This window comes from Schistocerca gregaria, chromosome 11, assembly GCF_023897955.1.
Source record: "Schistocerca gregaria isolate iqSchGreg1 chromosome 11, iqSchGreg1.2, whole genome shotgun sequence".
Taxonomy (NCBI): domain Eukaryota; kingdom Metazoa; phylum Arthropoda; class Insecta; order Orthoptera; family Acrididae; genus Schistocerca; species Schistocerca gregaria.
The window spans coordinates 85,008,214-85,031,189 of NC_064930.1; the positions used below are offsets into that span (position 1 = coordinate 85,008,214).

At 44.4% G+C, this 22,976-nt stretch overlaps 1 protein-coding gene across 1 annotated transcript in view; it reads left to right on the forward strand.

Annotated features, from left to right (window-relative positions):
• Positions 1-22,976, forward strand: part of LOC126295328 (adenylate cyclase type 6) — a 2,630,635-nt gene that overhangs the window by 2,548,336 nt on the left and 59,323 nt on the right. The window contains exon 25 of the mRNA XM_049987795.1: positions 5,622-5,746. Within this exon, the coding sequence (XP_049843752.1) occupies positions 5,622-5,746 (125 nt within the window). The remainder of the gene's footprint in view (positions 1-5,621; positions 5,747-22,976) is intronic.

A 22,976-nucleotide genomic window follows, 5' to 3' on the forward strand; every position in this document is an offset into this window, starting at 1 on the left:
ATTTCACATTAATGAAATAAATGCTAAAAATGATGTCCGTCAACCTCAATGCATTTCGCAGTACGTGTAACGACATTCCTCTCAACAGCGAGTAGTTCGCCTTCCGTAATGTTCTCACATGCATTGACAATGCGCTGACGCATGTTGTCAGGCGTTGTCGGTGGATCACGATAGCAAATAACCTTCAACTTTCCCCACAGAAAGAAATCCGGGGACGTCAGATCCGGTGAACGTGCGGGCCACGGTATGTGATTCGACGACCAATTCACCTGTCATGAAATATGCTATTCAACAGCGCTTCAACCGCAGATCGAGCTATATGCCAGACATCCATGATGTCGGAACTACATCGCCATTCTGCATGCAGTGAAACATGTTGTAGTATCATCGGTAGAACATAGGAAATGACGCATACATTGCACTATTTAGATTGCCATCAATAAAATGGGGGCCAATTATCCTTCCTCCCATAATGGCACACCATACATTAACCCGCCAAGGTCGCTGATGTTCCACTTGTCGCAGCCATCGTGGACTTTCCGTTGCCCAATAGTGCATATTATGCCGGTTTATGTTACCGCTGTTGGTGAATGACGCTTCGTTGCTAAACAGAACGCGTGCAAAAAATCTGTCATCGTCCCGTAATTTCATTTGTGCCCGGTGGCACAACTGTACACGACGTTCAAATTTATCGCCATGCAATTTCTGATGCATAGAAATTTTATACGGGTGGAATCGATGTTGATGTAGCATTCTCAACACAAAAGTTTTTAAGTTTCCCGATTCTCTCACAATTTGCCTGCTGCTGATGTGCGTATTAGCCGCGACAGCAGCTAAAACACCTAGTTGGGCATTATCATTTGTTGCAGGTCGTGGTTGACGTTTCACTTGTGGCTGAACACTTCCTGTTTCCTTAAATAACATAGGCCGGCCGGAGCGGCCGAGCGGTTCTAGGCATTACAGTCTGGAACCGCGTGACCGCTACGGTCGCAGGTTCGAATCCTGCCTCGGGCATGGATGTGTGTGATGTCTTTAGATTAGTTAGGTTTAAGTAGTTCTAAGTTCTAGGGGACTGATGACCACAGATGTTAAGTCCCATAATGCTCAGAGCCATTTGAACCATTTTTTTGTAGGGTTTCGCAGGGATCGAATGAAGGGTAGAGCCACTGGTCGTAACACATCTGAAATGTAACGTCCACTTTTCAAAGTGAAGTCAATGCGAACAAGAGGTGACCGAGACGTGTAACCGATGGCACCCCAGGCACCCCATACTATCATGCCGGGTGATACGCCTGTATGGCGATGACGAATACACGCTTCCAATGTGCGTTCACCGTGATGTCGCCAAACACGGATGTGACCTGCATGATGCTGTAAACAGAACCTGGATTCATCCGAAAAAATGAAGTTTTGCCATTCGTGCACCCAGGTTCGTCGTAGAGTACACCATCCCAGGCGCTCCTGTCTGTGATGCAGCGTCAAGGGTAACCGCAGCCACGGTCTTCGAGCTGATAGCCCGTGCTCCTGCTAACGTCGTCGAACTGTGCGTGCAGACGGTTGTTGTCTTGCTAACGTCCCCATCTGTTGACTCAGGGATCGAGATGTCTAAGGACGATCCGTTACAGCGATAGGGATAAGATGCCTGTCATCTCGACTGCTAGCGATACGAGGCCGTTGAGATCCAGCACGGCCTTCCCTATTACCTTGCTGAACCCAACGATTACATATTCTGCTAACAATCATTGGATCTCGACCGACGCGAGCAGCAATGTCGCGATACGATAGACCGCAATCGCGATAGGCTACAATCCGATCTTTATCAATGTCGGAAACGTGATGGTACGCATTTCTCCTGTTTGCGCGAGGCATCACAACAACGTTTCACCAGGCAACGCCGGTCAACTGCTTTTTGTATATGAGGAATCGGTTGGAAACTTTCCTCATGTCAGCACGTTGTAGGCGTCGCCACCGGCGCCAACCTTGTGTGAATGCCCTGAAAAGCTAATCATTTGGATATCACAGCCTCTTCTTCCTGTCGGTTAAATTTCGGGTCTGTAGCACGTAATCTTCGCAGTGTAGCAATTTTAATGGCCAGTAGCGTAAATTTTTCCGTTATAGCGGCCGCTCCCTATCATCGCTAAGTCCGTGTGCGAGTAACGCACAGCACAAAACATATCCTTATTATCGTACTTGAATGTATTTCAGAGAGCTTGGCTTCGGCTCCACGTGAAACGAATTTCAATGAGGTTCTAGCAAACGCGGGAGAATACACTATGTAATGTTTACGTCTGATTTATTCTTGCGATGAACGCATTATAAACAGGACAATACTTCATAGTGAAGCCAGTGGTGGCTCACATGCACACACTCGCAGTTACCTTGGTAACGCCACATTTGCCAATCCATGTTTGGTAGGACTTACTTATGGATACTTTACCCCGCGTTATTTTTCGCTATTGCTTGCCTTACATCCCCTATATTCATTTTCCTACGTAAGTTCCTACTCGTGTTCGTATTTCAGTATACATTCTTGTGTCAGTTTCTGTTTTCTTTAGAAATTCTATTTCTATTCTCGTGTCTCGTTCCTCCTTTTGTTTTCATTCCTGTTCCAGGCTTTACTCCTATTAGGGTTATTCCTGTTGCTTTTCCACTTCCTAATAGTGTTTTCAGTCGTATTTTCTTTCCTGTTTCTGTCCATTCTTGGTTTTGTTTCTATTCGTGTAATTGTAGTTCACTGTTTTTATGTCTTATATTGTTCTCATCTCTTTTACTATTTTTATTCCAATTCCAGTTCTGTTTTTAACTACTGTTTCTTCTGTTGTTCTGGTTTCTATGCCTCTTTCTTCTAATGCTCGTCTTATATTCTCATATGGTTACTACACATCTCTCCCAACTGCACACTTTATTTCAAAAACTGCAAACGCTACTTCTACTTCAACAATCTCCAGTTAGTAATCCTCTGTTATAAATTTCCCAAAAGGGATAATTATTGGAAATGACGGCAAATTTTAAATCTAAGCTCAAATCACGTCTCCTGAATAACTACTTCTATTCCGTGGACGAAGTTATGTTTAAAAACAGCATTAGTTACAATGAATGTAACGATTTAACATGAATTCAGAAAACATCCTTATCGTGAAATACAATTGGCTCTTTATTCACACAAAGTAATGAATGTTATCGACAGGGAATTTCAAATGGATTCCACATTTTTAGATTTCCAGAAGGCTTATGACACCATTCTTCACAAACGGCTTCTAATTAAATTGCGTTCCTGTGCTGTATCGTCTCAGTTGTCTGACTGGATTCGTGATCCCCTGTCAGAAAGGTCACAGTTCGTAATAACAGACGTCATACCTGGCGTTCCCCAAGGAAGTGTTACAGGCCCTCTGTTGTTCCTGATCTACATAATCGATTTAGGAGACAATCTGACCCAACATCTTAGATTATTTACAAATGATTCTGTCATTTACCGCCCTGGAAAGTCATCAGATGATCAAAACGAATTGCAAAAGCATTTAGACAAGATATCTGTACGGTGCAAAAAGTGGCAGGTGGTTCAAATGGCTCTGAGCAGTATGATACTTAACTTCTGAGCTCATCAGGCCCCTAGAACTTAGGACTACTTAAACCTAACTAACCTAAGGACATCACACACACCCATGCCCGAGGCAGGATTCGAACCTGCGACCGTAGTGGTCGCGCGGTTCCAGACTGTAGCGCCTACAACCGCTCGGCCACCCCCCGCCTGCAGCGGCAGTTGACTGTGAATAATGAATAGTGAGAACTCATCCACACAAGTGCTAAAAGGAACCCGATAAATTTCGGTTGCGTAATAAATCACACAAATCTAAAGGATGTGAATACAACTAAATACTTAGGGGTTTGACGAGCAAGTCGCAGAAGTGGCGTCAAATCGAAAGACGTGCACCCGCCGAACGGTCTACCCATTGGGAGGCCCTAGTCACACGACGACGTAGGGATTACGGTTATGAATAACTTAAATTGGAACAATCACATGCAATATATTGTGGGGAAGCCATACCAAAGACTGCGTTTTCCTTGCAGAGCACTTAGGCAGGTGTACTGAAGAGACTGCTTACACTACACTTGCCCGTTCCCTTCTGGGTATTGCTGTGCGGTGCAGGGTCCGCATCAGAAAGGATTGACGGAGGACATCGAAGAAGTTCAAAGAAGGGCAGTTCATTTTGTATCATCGCGAAAAAGAGGAGAGAGTGCCACGGACATGATACTGGAATGGGGGTGGCAATCATTTAAACAGAGGCGTTTTTCGTGGCGGTAGGATCTTCTGATGAAATTTTAGTGACCAACTTTCTCCTCTGAATGCGAAAATACTTTGTAGGCGCCCACTTACATAGGGAGAAATTGTCACTGTAATAAAATAAGAGGAATCAGAGTTCGCACGGAAAGATTTAAGTATTCGTTTTTTCTCGCGAGCTTGTCGAGAGCGGAATTGTAGAGATGTAACTTGAAGGTGGTTCGATGAACCCTCTGCCAGTCACTTGATTGTAAATTCCGGAGTAGTCATGCAGACGTAGACGTTAGTATAGAAAAACAGCATTTTCTTATCTGTAGTTGCATGAGTAGGACTAATAAAATAATGTGTTCGTTAATGCCGGCAGTAATAATGTATACATCTTCTGTAAACTGGCTCGTTCCACCGCATTTGGATTAAAGAATCGTTGAAATGATGTATGAAACCTGTAACTCACTGGATAACTACCTAGCGGCAATCTATTGACGATGGTTGGTTTGTGGGGCGTTGAACTGCGCGGTCATCAGCGCCCATACGAAGTCCCAATTTTTGCACAGTCCAATTTTTAGCCACTGTCAGGAATGGCGATGATGATGATATGATGAGGACAAGACAAACACTCAGTCCTCGAGCAGAGAAAATCCCCAACCCGGGTGGGAATCGACCCTGGGACCCTGTGATCCAGAGGCAGCAACGCTGGTGACTATACCACGAACTGCGGACAGCCGGCACTACATGGATACTGACTTGCAAGCGGAGGCCATGACTGTGGGATCACGTATTTACTTCAAACTCCGTAGACCTTTAATAGGCAATTAAAACGACATAATGTGCAAGCCGTATAGTGCACTACTCTGGCAATTCCTAGAAAAGTTCAAGAGACGTTTTACGTGTCTGTTATGTGGCTTATGTATCTGTGCACAGGTAGCGGACATTCTAATTCATGGTGGTTATGTGGTTAGCGGTGTAGCGCCGTTGGACGAACGTGTATGAAGCGACGTTTCGTCTCTCGCTCCAACATAATTTTTGTCGTTGGAATGCAAATTCTGTGATATTTGAAAAATTTGGAGCTACACGACTGGTGGTTGCTACATTAGCAACGTCTCACCGCTACGCAGGTTGACTGCCAAATGGGGTGTGCGCCCGTGTTTACAGCTCGAAGAGTCGAGGTGCAAAGTAGTTATGGGTACCTTACCAAATTGCATGTATAAGGCATTTCGCTAATCTGTGATCCCAACGTCGTGGCCTCCCCTTGTTACCTACATTGACGAGTGTGGCTCATCTTCTCTAGTCTAGCAAAAGAGTCAGAGCGAAAGCTACTTTGGACTTGGTGCACGTGTTTCAGGCATCAACATCGGCCCGGTGGTTGCTGGAGTGATCGGAGCCCGCAAGCCCCAATACGACATCTGGGGGAACGCCGTGAACGTGGCCAGCCGCATGGACTCGACAGGCGTGCTCGACAAGATACAGGTCAGTGGTGTGGCTGCTTCTGATGCCAGGGATGTGGGCTGTGACATATCTTACCTTCTGCTGGCTGTCTGAGTACTGCTACACAACATACAGGTCGCTGGTGTGGACCCTACAGATCAGCATTGCCTTCTGGACTGTCACGTTTACAGTGAGGAAGGATGGAATCTTAAACAGGGGCAGCTACACTGCTCGCCAAAGAAGTGAAGCTCCCAGAGGACACAGTCTGATAGTGTAAGTTCATACCCATGCCCACCACTGGTGGGTATGAAAATGATAAAACCTGCAGGTCTGTGTGGCAGGTAGAATGCCCATCAGGATGCATTACACCGAGATGATTGTGATGTTGGTTTGTAGGACGCTCAACATCGTGGGCATCAGCGCCCGTATAAGTTCCAAATCTTTCCATTTCCAGTCTCATCACTTCCTAAATGATGACGCGATGATCAGGGTAACACAAACACCCATGAACCGTGATTTATTTTCAAAGAATATTCTTAAGAATTTATTTTATTTACTAGCGATTGATTAAGAACATTAACACATTTAATCACGCTATGTAAGCATGGAAGTAGTTACCAGGGAGTAACTCATGAAATCATAACCAAATTCCTTTTAACAAATGGGAATTTTATTCACTTTAATAGCGCCTAAAAGCATTTTTTTTTAAAGAAACAGATTTAAAATTAAAATCGGAAAGCACCCTCTAAACATCAAAGTTACAATTTATTCAGAGGCAGAAAGAAACAAGTTTTGGCAGGACGGCAGGCCGATCTCCCGTCTCATGGCGTCGCAGCTCGCACCAGCCAGACCGATGTCTTGGGTTGACTCCTGTTGTTCTTGTGTCGGCCGCGAAGCCACTACCCCTCGCTATACGGCGCGGCCCACAGGACTCACGTGGCGACCTCACATGAGCCGACGCTCAAGGCGGACAAGTCATCCCGTGTCTCAGTGCGCGACCGACCAACCGATCGATCCAACCACCAATGGCCATTGCCTGAGCAGACTGGCGGCCTATTGCGCAGACTCAGATGCAGGAACTCAGCCCCGACCGCTGATTCTCTTACTGGCGGAGTGGAAGGACTCTCATTTTGCCGGCTTTAAAGGTTGATCCGAACGACAGACACACTAGCACTCCGAACGACAGACAAACACTAGATGCCTAACAAATGCGGACGACAGACAGAATAGCAAGCTGGGGACGAGAGACTGACCCCAACTGACCGACTGCCGAGTTTTTTTCCTTTATTGATTTTCAATTCCCCCCTAAGGGGGCGGGCTGGCAGAAGGTTAGTACGTTGCTCTACAGCCTACAGACTTTTTTAAAAACGGAAGAAGAAAAGAAACAGAAACAGGCGATAAAATGGTGACTTAAAGTGTAAAATGGCGGAAAAATGCGGAAAGTTAAAACAGAAACAAAAGGGGTTGGCAATGTTAATAAAATACACAGGAATCAGACAAGTAACATAGTAGACACACAATTTAAAAAAATAAAAATACATGGCCACAGTCCGGTGTCTGTTCGCAAGAGATAAAAATCACACAAAGCGACAGTATGATGGCCGTTCACAAGACTTCCCAAAAGACACACAACACGGAAAACGGAACGGAAAATTCTGTAAAACTCTCACTGTAAAACGCTGCACGAAAATAGCGGCACAAAGATGACACTCCCGAGCTAAGGGCAGATGGGGGGGGGGGGGGGGGGGGGGGAACCTGGTGGAGCGGGAAAACCAAGTAGGGAGGAGAGGAAAAAACAAAAAGGGGGGAACCAAGGAGGGGGAGAGGACTCATAAGGGGGGAGAGGAGCAGGGCAGACGCGAGAGGGAATGAGAAAAGGCAGAGGAGGGAAATGCAAAAGGACTCGGGGGAGAGAAGGGGGTAGAGAGAGGGGAGGTGGGGAAAAAAGAGGATGGAAGGGGGGAGAGGGATCCCAGGAAAAGGACAGAGGAAAGGAGGGTGAGTGAGGATCAGAGTTGATAGGAGGGATAAATGGAGGGAGAGAGGGCATCATCCATGAGGGGGAGTTGATGGAAGCCACCTTGGGAAAGGAGATGAAGGGTGTACGACTGGCGAGCTGATAGCGCCCCTTAAATGCATGTGAACAGGTAACCTTTCCCCTTTCCCACCAGAGGGAGACACCAAAGCTGCGATTGTCACAGCGGCGCCACCGCCAGAAACGGAGGGCGACTGCTTCACACTATGCGCTGCGGCGCGCTCTTCAAAACAGCAATTTTTGCCACGGCTCAACCCAGTCCCTGGGTGGGGAAAACCCTGAGCCGAGTGGCTCTAGACAATGAGCTGCGGATACCACACTGAGATGAAAAGTCAAGGGAGAGCGATATGCACATGTGTCAATGGCGGTAGTGTCGCGAGCGAAAGGCATAAAAGGTATTGGGGGAGGGGAGGGGGGTTGTCATTTGTACTCAGATGATTCACGTGAACAGGTCATAGCCGCACGACGGGAATTAACAGACTGTGAACGCGGAGTGGTAGTTGGAGCTAGATGCTTGAGACATTCCACTTCGAAAATCGTTAGAAACATTGCGAGATCCACAATGTCAAGAGTGTGCCGAGAATACCAGGTTAGAGACACTGTCTCTTACCACAGAGAACGCAGTGGCCGATGGTCTTCACTTAACGAACGAGAGCAGCGCCGTTTATGTAGAGTTGTCAGTGCTAACAGACGAGCAACACGGCGCGAAATAAGCGCAGAAATCAATGTGGGACGAACGTGTCCATTAGGACATTAGAGTGAAATTTTGTGTGAAAGGGCTACAACACCAAACAACCGACAGAAGTGCCTTTAGGAGCAACACAACACCACGAGTAGCGCCTCTCTTGGGCTCATGACCATATTGGTTGACCATAGACGACTGGAAAACAGTGGATGCTCAGATGAGTCCTGAAATAGCTGGCAAGAGCCGGTAATAAGGTTCGAGTGTGGCGCAGATCCCAAGATGACGTGGACCCCAGTTGTCAACATTGCACTTTGCCAGCTAGTGGTGGCCCCATAATGGTCTGGGCTGTGTTTATGTGGAATGGGCTGAGTCCTGGTTATGGTCGGCTACACAGAGACCGCTGGCAGCCAGTCATGGAATTCATGTTCCGAAACGAGGATGCATCATGGCACAGGGCCTCAATTGTTCAGAATTTGCTTAAAGAACATTCTGGACAGTTTGAGCGAATGATTTGGCCATTCAGATCGCTCGTGAACCCCATCGAACATTTATTGAAGTTAACCGAGAGGTCGGTTCGTGCACAAAATGGTTCAAGTGGCTCTGAGCCCTATCGGACTTAACATCTGAGGTTATCAGTCCCCTAGAACTTAGAACTACTTAAACCTAGCTAACCTACGAACATCACACACATCCGTGCGCGAGGCAGGATTCGAACCTGCGACCGTAGCGGTCACGCGGTTCCAGACTGAAGCGCCTAGAACCGCTCGGCCACCCCGGCCGGCTTGTGCACAAAATTCTGCTCTGGGAATACTTCGCAATTATGAGTGGCTGTGGTGCGAGCATGTCTCAATATTTCTGCAGCTTGTTGAGTCCATGCGGCTTCGAGCTCTTGCGCTATGCCCGGACGAAAGGAGATCCGAGACGATATTAGGAGGTACACCATGACTTTGGGCACCTCAGTATAATTTAAAACAGAATTTTACGTAAACTGGACGCGGTGATACATCTGGAATGCAATGCCTAACTGTAAATGGTTTATCTGTATCCTGACTGTAATGTGAAAGTGGCCCTAACTAATTTTCATGGCTTACCTGTAGCAAAGGACACTCGGTATTGCTAGAACGAAATCACATCGTAGCAACAAACCAAGTACATAAGAAATACAGCCTTGCTCAGTGCAGTGCAAAGACTTGTGAGTTTTCTCAGCAGATCATGCTTTAAACACTGTGTTCCGGAAAGTGCTATCGGCAACACACATACACTACTGGCCATTAAAATTGCTACATCACGAAGATGACGTGCTACAGACGCGAAATTTAACCGACAGGAAGAAGATGCTCTGATATGCAAATGATTAGCTTTTCAGGGCATTCACACAAGGTTGGCGCCGGTGGCAACACCTGCAACCTGCTGAGATGAGGAAAGTTCCCAACCGATTTCTCATACACAAACAGCAGTTGACCGGCGTTGCCTGGTGAAACGTTGTGATGCCTCGTGTAAGGAGGAGAGATGCGTACCATCACGTTTCCGACTTCGATAAAGGTCGGATTGCGATTTATCGAATCGCGACTTTGCTGCTCGCGTTGGTCGAGATGCAATGACAGCAGAATATGGAATCTGTGGGTTCAAGAGCGTAATACGGAACGCCGTGCTGGATCCCGACGGCCTCGTATCACTAGCAGTCGAGTTGACAGGCGTCTTATTCTCACGGCTGTAACGGATCGTGCAGCCACTTCTCGATTCCTGAGTCAACAGATGGGGACGTTTGCAAGACAACAACCATCTGCACGAACTGTTCGACGACGTTTGCAGCAGCATGGACTATCAGATCAGAGACAATGGCTGCGGTTACCCATGACGCTGCATCACAGACAGGTTCGCCTGCGATGGTGTACTCGACGACGAACCTGGGTGCACGAATGACAAAACGTCATGTTTTCGGATGAATACAGCTTTTGTTTACAGCATCATGATGGTCGCGTCCGTGTTTGGTGACATCACGGTGAACGCAGATTGGAAGTGTGTATTCGTCATCGCCATACAGACGTATCACCCGGTCGTGATGGTATGGGGTGCCATTGGTTACACGTCTCGGTCACCTCTTGTTCGCATTGACGACACTCTGAACAATGGACGTAACATTACAGATGTGTTACGACCCGTGGCTCTACCGTTCATTCGATCCCTGCGAAACCCTACATTTCAGCAGGATAATGCACGACCGCATGTTGCAGGTCCTGTACGGGCCTTTCTGGATGCAGTAAATGTTCGACTGCTGCCCTGGCCAGCACATTCTCCAGATCTCTCACCAATTGGAAACGTCTGGTCAATGGTGGCTGAGCAACTGTGTCGTCACAATATGCCAGTACGCCGGTACATTATATTGATGAGCTGTGGTATCGTGTTGAAGCTGCATGGGCAGCTGTATCTGTACACGCCATCCAAGCTCCGTTTGACTCAATGCCCATGCATATCAAGGCCATTATTACGGCCAGAGATGGTTGTTCTGGGTACTGATTTCTCAGGATCTATGCACCCAAATTGTGTGAAAATGTAATCACATGTCAGTTCTAGTATAATATAGTTGTCCTATGAATACCTGTGTGTCATATGCATTTCTTCTTGGTGTAGTAATTTTAATGACCAGTAGTGTAATCAAGAAATAAACTCTCGTGAGGAGACAGTGGTAGAATTTAAACTTGCTAAATGGTTCAAAAGAAATTAACCTTCTAAAAAACTGTACGGTGAATGCTCATTCTTTGACAGTTACCTTTATAAAAATTACTTTTTGCAAAAATATTACTTTGCCATGAAATGTATTAGATGTATGCTAAAGCAGTGGTAAGTTTCTGAACCCGAGTGCAAGCTATGTAAAGTGGTAACTTTGTTTAATCACGTTTCATTAATCGAACTTAGTAGCTCAAACCGATAAAGAATAATGCACTAAAACTTTCCCTTCTTCAGACACATCACAATTGAAGCCTAAGCAACTAGTGCAGGAGCAACGTTACCTGAAAATCTTCACTTTTAAAATTAATCTGCACCAAATCACATTTCCAGAAGTCAACATCCCGCTCATTTTTATCTGCGTATTCTGTAAACTATTTCCAGACCGCTCAGTCTACATCTACATCTACATCTACATCCATACTCCGCAAGCCACCTGACGGTGTGTGGCGGAGGGTACCCTGAGTACCTCTACCGGTTCTCCCTTCTATTCCAGTCTCGTATTGTACGTGGAAAGAAGGATTGTCGGTATGCTTCTGTGTGGGCTCTAATCTCTCTGATTTTATCCTCATGGTCTCTTCGCGAGATATACGTAGGAGGGAGCAATATACTGCTTGACTCTTCGGTGAAGGTATGTTCTCGAAACTTTAACAAAAGCCCGTACCGAGCTACTGAGCGTCTCTCCTGCAGAGTCTTCCACTGGAGTTTATCTATCATCTCCGTAACGCTTTCGCAATTACTAAATGATCCTGTAACGAAGCGCGCTGCTCTCCGTTGGATCTTCTCTATCTCTTTTATCAACCCTACCTGGTGCGGATCCCACACTGCTGAGCAGTATTCAAGCATTGGGCGAACAAGCGTACTGTAACCTACTTCCTTTGTTGTCGGATTGCATTTCCTTAGGATTCTTCCAATGAATCTCAGTGTGGCATCTGCTTTACCGACGATCAACTTTATATGATCATTCCATTTTAAATCACTCCTACTGCGTACGCCCAGATAACTTATGGAATTAACTGCTTCCAGTTGCTGACCTGCTATTTTGTAGCTAAATGATAAGGGACCTATCTTTCTATGTATTCGCATCACATTACACTTGTCTACATTGAGATTCAATTGCCATTCCGTGCACCATGCGTCAATTCGCTGCAGATCCTCCTGCATTTCAGTACAATTTTCCATTGTTGCAACCTCTCAATACACCACAGCATCATCTGCAAGAAGCCTCAGTGAACTTCCGATGTCATCCACCAGGTCATTTATGTATATTGTGAATAGCAACGGTCCTACGACACTCCCCTGCGGCACACCTGAAATCACTCTTATTTCGGAAGACTTCTCTCCATTGAAAATGACATGCTGCGTTCTGTTATCTAGGAACTCCTCAATCCAATCACACAATTGATCTGATAGTCCATATGCTCTTACTTTGTTCAATAAACGACTGTGGGGAACTGTGTCAAACGCCTTGCGGAAGTCAAGAAACACGGCATCCACCTGTGAACCCGTGTCTAATGCCCTCTGAGTCTCGTGGACGAATAGCGCGAGCTGGGTTTCACACGACCGTCTTTTTCGAAACCCATGCTGATTCCTACAGAGTAGATTTCTAGTCTCCAGAAAAGACATTATACTCGAACATAATACGTGTTCCAAAATTCTACAACTGATCGACGTTAGAGATATAGGTCTATAGTTCTGCACATCTGTTCGACGTCCCTTCTTGAAAACGGGGATGACCTGTGCCCTTTTCCAATCCTTTGGAACGCTTCGCTCTTCTAGAGACCTACGGTACACCGCTGCAAGAAGGGGTGCAAGTTCCTTCGCGTACTCTGTGTAAAATCGAACTGGTATCCCATCAGGACCAGCGACCTTTCCTCTTTTGAGCGATTTTAATTGTTTCTCTATCCCTCTGTCGTCTACTTCGATATCTACCATTTTGTCAACTGTGCGACAATCTAGAGAAGGAAGCACAGTGCAGTCTTCCTCTGTGAAACAGCTTTGGAAGAAGACATTTAGTATTTCGGCCTTTAGTCTGTCATTCTCTGTTTCAGTACCATTTTCGTCACAGAGTGTCTGGACATTTCGTTTTGATCCACATACCGCTTTGACATAGGACCAAAATTTCTTAGGATTTTCTGCCAAGTCAGTACATAGAACTTTACTTTCGAATTCATTGGAAGCCTCTCGCATAGCCCTCCTCACACTACATTTCGCTTCGCGTAATTTTTGTTTGTCTGCAAGGCTTTGGCTATGTTTATGTTTGCTGTGAAGTTCCCTTTGCTTCTGCAGCAGTTTTCTAACTCGGTTGTTGTACCACGGTGGCTCTTTCCCATCTCTTACGATCTTGCTTGGCACATACTCATCTAACGCATATTGTACCATGGTTTTGAACTTTGTCCACTGATCCTCAACACTATCTGCACTTGAGACAAAACTTTTGTGTTGAGCCGTCAGGTACTCTGTAATCTGCTTTTTGTCACTTTTGCTAAACAGAAAAATCTTCCTACCTTTTTTAATATTTCTATTTACGGCTGAAATCATTGATGCAGTAACCGCTTTATGATCGCTGATTCCCTGTTCTGCATTAACTGATTCACATAGTTCGGGTCTGTTTGTCACCAGAAGGTCTAATATGTTATCGCCACGAGTCGGTTTTCTGTTTAACTGCTCAAGGTAGTTTTCAGATAAAGCACTCAAAAATATTTCACTGGATTCTTTGTCCCTGCCACCCGTTATGAACGTTTGAGTCTCCCAGTCTATATCCGGCAAATTAAAATCTCCACCCAGAACTATAACATGGTGGGGAAATCTACTCGAAATATTTTCCAAATTATTCTTCAGGTGCTGAGCCACAACAGCTGCTGAGCCCGGGGGCCTATAGAGACATCCAATTACCATGTCTGAGCCTGCTTTAACCGTGACCTTCACCCAAATCATTTCACAATTCGAATCTCCGTCAATTTCCTTCGATACTATTGCGCTTCTTATCGCTATAAACACTCCTCCCCCTTCACTGTCCAGCCTATCTCTGCGGTATACATTCCAATCAGAGTTTAGGATTTCATTACTGTTTACGTCTGGTTTCAGCCAACTTTCTGTTCCTAGTACTATATGGGCGTTGTGATCGTTTATTAATGAGAGCAGTTCTGGGACCTTTCTATAGAAGCTCCTGCAGTTTACTAATAGCACATTAATATTGTTATTCCTTGTTGCATTTAACCTACTCCTGCCTTGCCGTGTCTTAGGAGGCATCTTGTCGGGCCTAGGGAGGGAATTCTCTAACCTAAAAAAACCCCATGTGCACTCCACACGTACTCCGCTACCCTCGTAGCCGCTTCCGGCGTGTAGTGCACGCCTGACCTATTCAGGGGGACCCTACATTTCTCCACCCGATAGCGGAGGTCGAGAAATTTGCACCCCAGCTCTCCGCAGAATCGTCTGAGCCTCTGGTTTAAGCCTTCCACTCGGCTCCAAACCAGAGGACCGCGATCGGTTCTGGTAGTATCGCAATCACTCACTCTCTTTTCTTGGAATGCTACAGCTACGGTAACAGTCGTTTCACAACACTTCCTTCATTCTGAAGTCACGGGCAATACCGACGACCGCATAATTGGCTGTCTATTTTGTGTCATGGAAGAATATGAATGTTATTGCACTTCGATTCGCTCGCAGCAATTTAAACAATCCTCTTGAATTCCTGCCTAACCGCACACTCGGAAATCGCTAACTATTTATTCCTTTGATCTCATATCAGACGGAGTGTAAATAACATTGAGTATTGCAGAAGTGTATTACATTCATAAGAAAATCCTAGAATGTATTAACATCGCTAACATGGCAGAAAATATTGGCGTGTAGCAAAATTCGAACACACAACTTCGATTTCAGAAACAACGACGTAATGCATTACGCTACCGCGCAATTGTGTTATCTTCACCTCCTGTCTTGGATTTTATAGTATCTCTCGAAATTTTATATTGTTGGTACGTTATTTAGTTACATTTAATGATAATCGTGACGTGTTGGTCATGAATTTTCAGCTCTCTTGAAACGGCATACTGCAAATTATAATATGAGAGTGTTTCATGCTTTATTTGTAAATTATAGTCTATAACAAATCACTCCTGAGAGAGCACTCTTATATGAAGGCATTAACAGTCGGTTAATCATTATGTGACATTTAATTATAGCAATAATTATAATAAATTATTCCATGAATGACGTGCTGTTATAAATCTCCGATACAAGTGCATGCACCCCATATACACGGCGCTCCCAAAAGCGGATTTCTTAAACTGATTTCCCAGTACCGCTTCTGGGTGGTCATGTAAACACTTCAAAATCGATTCTGGAAATCCGCTTCTAGTTGCCGCTTTTGCAATTCCGCAATCGGTCTTCCCTCCCGTGTAAACAGCAACCGGCTCTGAAACATGCTTGTGCTGTAATGTTTCGTCTTGCTTTTAAAAATATTCGCCTAATATTAAGGGAGTGGTTTTTCGTACAGTGAAATGTAAGTAGAAATATTACATTGAAGCTGTTTGCACCTCGTCTAATTGAAGAGAATCAGCGATTGTACTGACTAAATCAGCTGTTTTCCTGGCGCCATAATTAACTGGGCTGGAAAATCCGCTTCAGATAGTAACATGTAAAGACGACAGCGAAAGACGGTTTCCGAAATTCGGTTTCGTCTTTCGGAAGACGTGTCGTATGCAAAGGTAGTGATGAAGTCTTGTGAACTGCCTGTATCGAACGCTAACAAAAGTCGACAGCCGATTACGCGGTCGTCGATACCCCGTGTGGCGTCAAAATGACGTCACGTTTGCAGTAACGGTTCTGAAACGAGACGTGTTACCCGCTGCAGAAACGACAATGCTACTAACAATCAAAGACCACGGTGCTTGTACTCAAAACCTAGGTGGCGTAACACGTCTACTATTGAAAACCCTTGTTTCAAATATCAAGAGTACAGACATCAAGTATGAGTACATCGAATGAAGTTAGAGGTCACATCACATTCAATACCAAAAATAGACTAAAAATTTTGAACTGTCACTTTATGGCATTCCAGTGCTTTGAGTCCATCGTAAGGCAATGCAGATTTCCCATAAACCTATTTCAGGCCAATGAGGACACTGTCATTCTGTACGCACTCTGGAACATCCAGATTTTATTCAACAATGTTGTTCACATTTATAAAACATATTGACATCATTGTATGAGACCATCCACCATCCCTCTCATGCTAGCGTACGTGTGTCTTGTGGAAAAGGAAAGTGCATTTGCGCTGCGACGTCTCTTAGAAAGTCCTTGGCCGCACAAGAGAAAAAAGCCGCCGAGCTAGAAGCTAAACTGTCTCTTGCCACCGATGAAATTGAGCAGTATCAGCGAAGGAACAGCTTGCGCTTGTTCGGGGTAGCTGAAAACGATCGCGAAAACACCGACGACCTGGCCATTAGCCTCGTGCGTGAGAAACTTGGCGTGCAGATCGACGTGGCCGATATTGACAGAAGCCATCGTGTTGGGCGCAGGATACCAGGCGCCACGAAACCCAGGCCTATAATAATTAAATTTGTGTCGTACCGGAAAAGAGCTGAAGTGTTTGCTCAGAAAAGAAAACTCGCCAAGAGTGGGGTTACCCTGAGGGAAGATCTGACGCGCGAAAGACTAAAAGTTTTGAACGCTGCGATCACACAGTTCGGCCTTCAAAATGTATGGACCCAGGACGGCAGGATCGTAGTCAAGACGGAAGGAGGGAGGAAAACGGTGACGAACATGTTCGAACTGAAAGACTGAGCGAAATCTCGCGAGACACAAAGTCTCATATTGTAATCTGTCTAATATAAGTTAATTTTTATTCTTTCTTTTCATGTTTTAGCTTAAATATAGCTCCGTTATTTCTATAAGTACCATAAGTACTCTATTTAAAATCAGTCAATTATTTCACATAAATATTGTTTCTTTATTTGTCTATCATAAGTGCTCATGTATACTCATATTGTCAGTTAAATGGGAATTAACATTCTCCATTAACAGGAATCTGCTTACAACCGCCTTTCTATATCTGTTATTTTCATCTTCGCCACTACCACTACTACTACTATTATCTCTTTCGTAACCACTACTGCCACTTTCCATCTTTCTTTTCGCTCCCTTCTCCGATACTTCCAGCGTGTTTTTCACCTTTAGTTCACAGACGCTTGAGACAGTCACGACCTTGGACACCTGTAAACATGTCTTCCCCCGCGAAACCCAGCTTTTGTCCCTCTTCCGGCCAGCAGGTAAAGGGAGCGCGCTCGGTCCTACAGGCGGCCACAATGGGACGGACCGGTTCCGGCGGCGGGCTCTTTGTGGCCCACGCGAACGCGCAGTCGCTAACGGCTCACTTCGACGAGTTCTGTGACCTGTTCTGCCAATCGCTGTTCCACATTATCCTCGTCTCTGAAACTTGGTTGAAACCAAACATTTCTTCCGACGCTATCCGAATCGCTGGTTACTCTCTCCTAAGGGCAGATCGTGAAACACGACGCGGGGGTGGTGTGGGTGCCTATGTTCGCTCTGATCTGACACCTACTGTACTATGCACATCGGATGCAAAGGGCGAAGGAGAAGCAGAGTTCTTGTTTTTCGAAATAAATACATCAAATCAGAAACTGCTAATTGGAGTAATCTATAAACCTCCAAACGTCGGTGCCATGTCCTCCTTTCAGTCTGCCCTGTCCTCACTCGTGTCACAGTATGAACACATAATCATTATGGGCGACACAAACATCGACTTACAGTTAAAATCTCCCTCTGCCGAAAAACTAAGGCGACTGTTCCACTCCAATGATATGAGTTTAACACCGCTGGACCCAACTCACCACACGTCACACAGCCACACACTCATAGATATAATAGCAACAAAGCGACCAGATAAAATAATCCGCGCCAATCAGACATCCGCTCCGGGACTCTCTGCTCATGACGTGATATTCTTAAATTACTCAGTGCATACTACCAAAGAAAAATCTCACCTGGTAACCTACAGAAACTTAAAAAATGTTAACCATGACGCTCTTCAAAAGGATTGCTCAGACATCCCTTGGCATGATATAAGCAATGAACCGACTTTAGACGGAAAAATTCGGCAATTATGTAGCAAAATTATTGCACTGTATGATAAACATGCTCCTCAACGCACTGTCAAGGTAAAGAGAGCTCCTGCTCCGTGGCTCACCACTGCATTACGCCCGTTAATGAATAAACGTGATGCTGCACACAGGGCCTTCAAGCGTAACCCAACTCCCGAGGCGTACGAAGCTTATAGGAAACTCCGAAACAGAACGAAGCAAAGCGTGAGAAATGCCAAAATCAGACATGCCCGCTCTGTCGTATGCGGCATATCAAAACCTGCTGCACTGTGGAAAAAGCTGCGCAGTTTCGGTATAGGGAAGCGAAGATATGACGCTGTTTATCAAGCGTCTGCAGAAGAATTAAACGATTTCTTCTCAACAGCTGTAATCTGCCACGCAGCGACAAATTACCAGCCCCAAGATATCAATCTCTTGAGAGACAAGTTTTTCCTAAAACATGTCACTACCGGCACAGTACACAAGGCAATTATGAGAATCTCTTCCGAGGCAGTAGGAAATGATGGAGTGAGCATTGGCATGATTAAAAACGTCGTAGCCACTATTATTCCAATTATCACAGACATCTTCAACCTGTCTCTTGTCAGTAGTATATATCCTACTGAGTGGAAGCAAAGTTTAATCCAGCCTATACCCAAGACTGACAACCCTAAGTCGCCAGGTGACTACAGGCCGATCAGCATACTACCTGCAATATCTAAAGCCCTAGAATACATCGTCCATGAACAGCTGACGGATTACCTCAAAACTCATAACATCCATGACGAATATCAGTCAGGCTTTCGAAAGCACCATAGTACAGCAACTGCATTAATCAAAGTAACTGATGACATTAAACATGCTATGGACAGACGTGAAGCTACTATCCTAACACTGCTTGACTTTAGCAAGGCTTTTGACACAGTTGACTTCGATATATTACTAATTAAAATGAAACAGCTGAATTTCTCAAACAGCGCAATACACTGGTTCGACAGCTACCTCAAAAACAGAAGTCAACAAGTCATTTGTGGGTCGGAAAAGTCATCATGGAAAAGCGTGCGCTCTGGAGTTCCCCAAGGCTCTGTCCTTGGTCCACTACTCTTCTCACTGTATATTAATGATATTTCTTCAGTGATTCACTCCTGCAGCTACCATCTATATGCTGACGACATCCAACTGTACATAAGTGCAAGCCCCAAAAACATTGCTGGCGCAGTAGCGAGTATGAACGCAGATCTTTGCTCTGTTTCTCGATGGGCACAGAACCTAGGTCTGAAACTAAACCCCAAGAAATCCCAGGTCACACTTATATCTCATCCAAAGTTAATCAGCCGGTACTTTCGCGAAACGGTCCCTAAAATACTCCTCAATGGTACCCAACTACCATACCAAAAAACAGTAAAAGACCTTGGAATAATCTTGGATGAACACCTAAACTGGGAAGAACAAACAGTCACAGCTTGCCGGAAATCGCTCTCCTCCCTACATGCAATTCAAAAATTTAGAAAAATATTTCCAACCCATGTTAAACAAAAATTAGTCCAAACACTAGTCTTGCCTAATCTTTACTACTGCGATGTAGTTCAACACGGCACGAATAGTGAAAATTCTAGATGCCTCGAGCTAGTGATGAATGCTTGCGTCAGATACGTGTGCAATATTCGGTTGTATGATCATATCAGTCCTTCATACTCCCAGCTAGGTTGGATACGCCCACATAAGGCACGCGATCTCCACACGATGTGCTTACTTCATCGATTTCTTAGCCACTGGTGCCCTCAATACTTATCTTCTCACATTAAACATCTATCATCATTCCACAATCGCAATACCAGATCGGATACGTCTATCATCTTGGCTGTACCTTTACATAACACAAAATCTTTCTCCGTGTCATTCTCCATCTCAGCCATACGACTATGGAACGCACTCCCCTGTGATCTGCGTCTTATCCAGAACTACTCAACATTCAAGAGGGAACTCAAAACTTACATATTAGGGACGGTATAGCCACCATTGTTGTGCCCCTAACATCTCTTTCTTTCTTCTCTCCATCACAGCTTCGAATTTTACCATTCTTTTTCTCTTCCTCAAACCTATCTACCTCTTATATATCTCTTTCACCCCATTCTATCGTCTTATGTCTCTGCTCGATGAGAATAACTCACAAGCTGCAAGAATATAACGAGAAAATTCCCAACTAACTGACATTCACAAAAGAAATGTATGTTTACTTTCATATACTTAGTCACTATTATTATTATTATTATTACTATTATCATTATTATTATCATTATTATCGTTGATTGTTATAATTATTTTTATTGTTATAACTATCATTGTACTACTGTTATAATCTCAATTTTTTTCGTTTGACATCAATACTGCATAATACGTTAAATGTTCTTAATGTTATTTAGTAACTGTAACTCGTTCAATCTGAGTATGCCTGGTTAGGTGTAAGAGAGGGCCTGAAGGCCCTAATCTTGCCAGGTAAAATAAATGCATAAATAAATAAATATACAGGATGATTCACTAATATATGCAAATATTTTAATATGTTGCTCTACAAGTAAAACTAAAGAAAAAATGTGTTTAGTTGCGGAGTTACGGCTAAAAAAAGATTTTGCCTGAAACTTAGTACTTCTCTAATATGAAACCATCGCAAAACTATACGAGGTTAAAGTAAAGCACGGTTTCCACTTATTTTGTTGTTATTGATCTGCTGAATCTAATAAAACATGTCCCAGACGTGTATCTGGAGTAGTTTGCCAGAACATCCAGAGAAGCAAAGATGTAATTTCGTGAAATTTTAATTTATTAACAACTTGGCACATCTGTTTTTTTTTTTAATTCTAAGCACTTGCACAAAGTTTTAAACGGTCGTTGTTATCATCAAATTTGCCATAAATAAACACCATATTGGCATATTCCACCGTCGTAAATTTGAGATGTAGCCCTATTTCATAAATAATCTATAAGCTACAATAGTTTCTGTGTGGTTCATCTACACATTTACATCTACGTGATTACTCTGCTATTCACAATAATGTGCCTGGCAGAGGGTTCAATGAACCACCATCAACCACGTCTCTCTACCGTTCCACTCTCGAACGGCACGCGGGAAAAACGAACACTTTACGCAATCGCAGGAGAAAATTGGTGATTTAAATTTCATGAGAAGATCCAGTTGCAACGGAAAACGTCTTTGTTTTAATGATTGCCGCTCCAATTCACATATCATGTCTGTGACACTATCTCCCCTATTTTCAGATAATACAAAACGATCTGCCCTTCTTTGTACTTTTTCGATGTCGTCCGTCAGTTCCACCTGATACGGGTCCCACACCGAACAGCAGTACTCCAGAATAGGGCGGACAAGCGTGGTGTAAGCAGTCTCTTTAGTAGACCTGTTGCATCTTATAAGTGTTCTGGCAATGAGTCGCAGTCTTTGGTCGGCTCTACCCACAACATTATCTATGCGATCGTTCCAATTTAGGGTATTTGTAATTTTAATCGCTAAGTGTTTAATTGAATTTACAGCCTTCAGATTTGTGTGACTTAATGCGTAATCGAAATTTAGCGGATTTCTTTTAGTACTCATGTGAATAACTTCACACTTCGCTTTATTCACGGTCAATTGCCACTTTTCGCACCATACAGATATCTTATCTAAGTCATTTTGCAATTAGTTTTGGTCATTTCATGACTTTACAAGACGGTAAATGGAGTATCATCTGCAAACATTCTAAGACGTTTACTTAAATGCACTGTTGTTATTGTGTTCCTTCACTGAACAATACAGAAACAAAATCGTCTGCCGGCCGGAGTGGCCGTGCGGTTCTAGGCGCTGCAGTCTGGAGCCGAGCGCCCGCTACGGTCGCAGGTTCGAATCCTGCCTCGGGCACGGATGTGTGTGATGTTCTTACGTTAGTTAGCTTTAAGTAGTTCTAAGTTCTAGGCGACTGATGACTTCAGAAGTTAAGTCGCATTGTGCTCAGACCCATTTGAACCATTTTTTGAACAAAATCGTCTCAATTTTAGCAAAGACTGAAACAACTTACTAACGGTTGTCAACAATGACGTAATGAAATAATCGTATGACATTGTTGGCCGGGATGTCCAAGTCTGGTTCGACTGCCAAGTTCAAGCTTTATAAACTGTTCTAGATTCTTAATGGAAAGTAAACAAATTTACTTGTGTAATAATATTTGCTTCTCTGGATGTTCTGGAAAACTACTGTAGATACACGTCTGGGACATGTTTTATTAGATTCACCAGAGCAATAAAAGACAAAATAAATAGAAACCGTGCTTTACTTTAACCTCGCACAGTTTTACGATGGTGTCGTATAAGTGAAGTGACTAAATTTCAGACAAAATTTTTATCAGCCGTAACTCTATAACTAAACATTTGCGGACCTACGTTTATATGAACTACACTCCTGGAAATGGAAAAAAGAACACAGTGACACCGGTGTGTCAGACCCACTATACTTGCTCCGGACACTGCGAGAGGGCGGTACAAGCAATGATCACACACATGGTTCAGCGGACGCACCAGGAACCGCGGTGTTGGCCGTCGAATGGCGCTAGCTGCGCAGCATTTGTGCACCGCCGCCGTTAGTGTCAGCCAGTATGCCGTGGCATACGGAGCTCCATCGCAGTCTTTAACACTGGTAGCATGCCACGACAGCGTGGACGTGAACCGTAT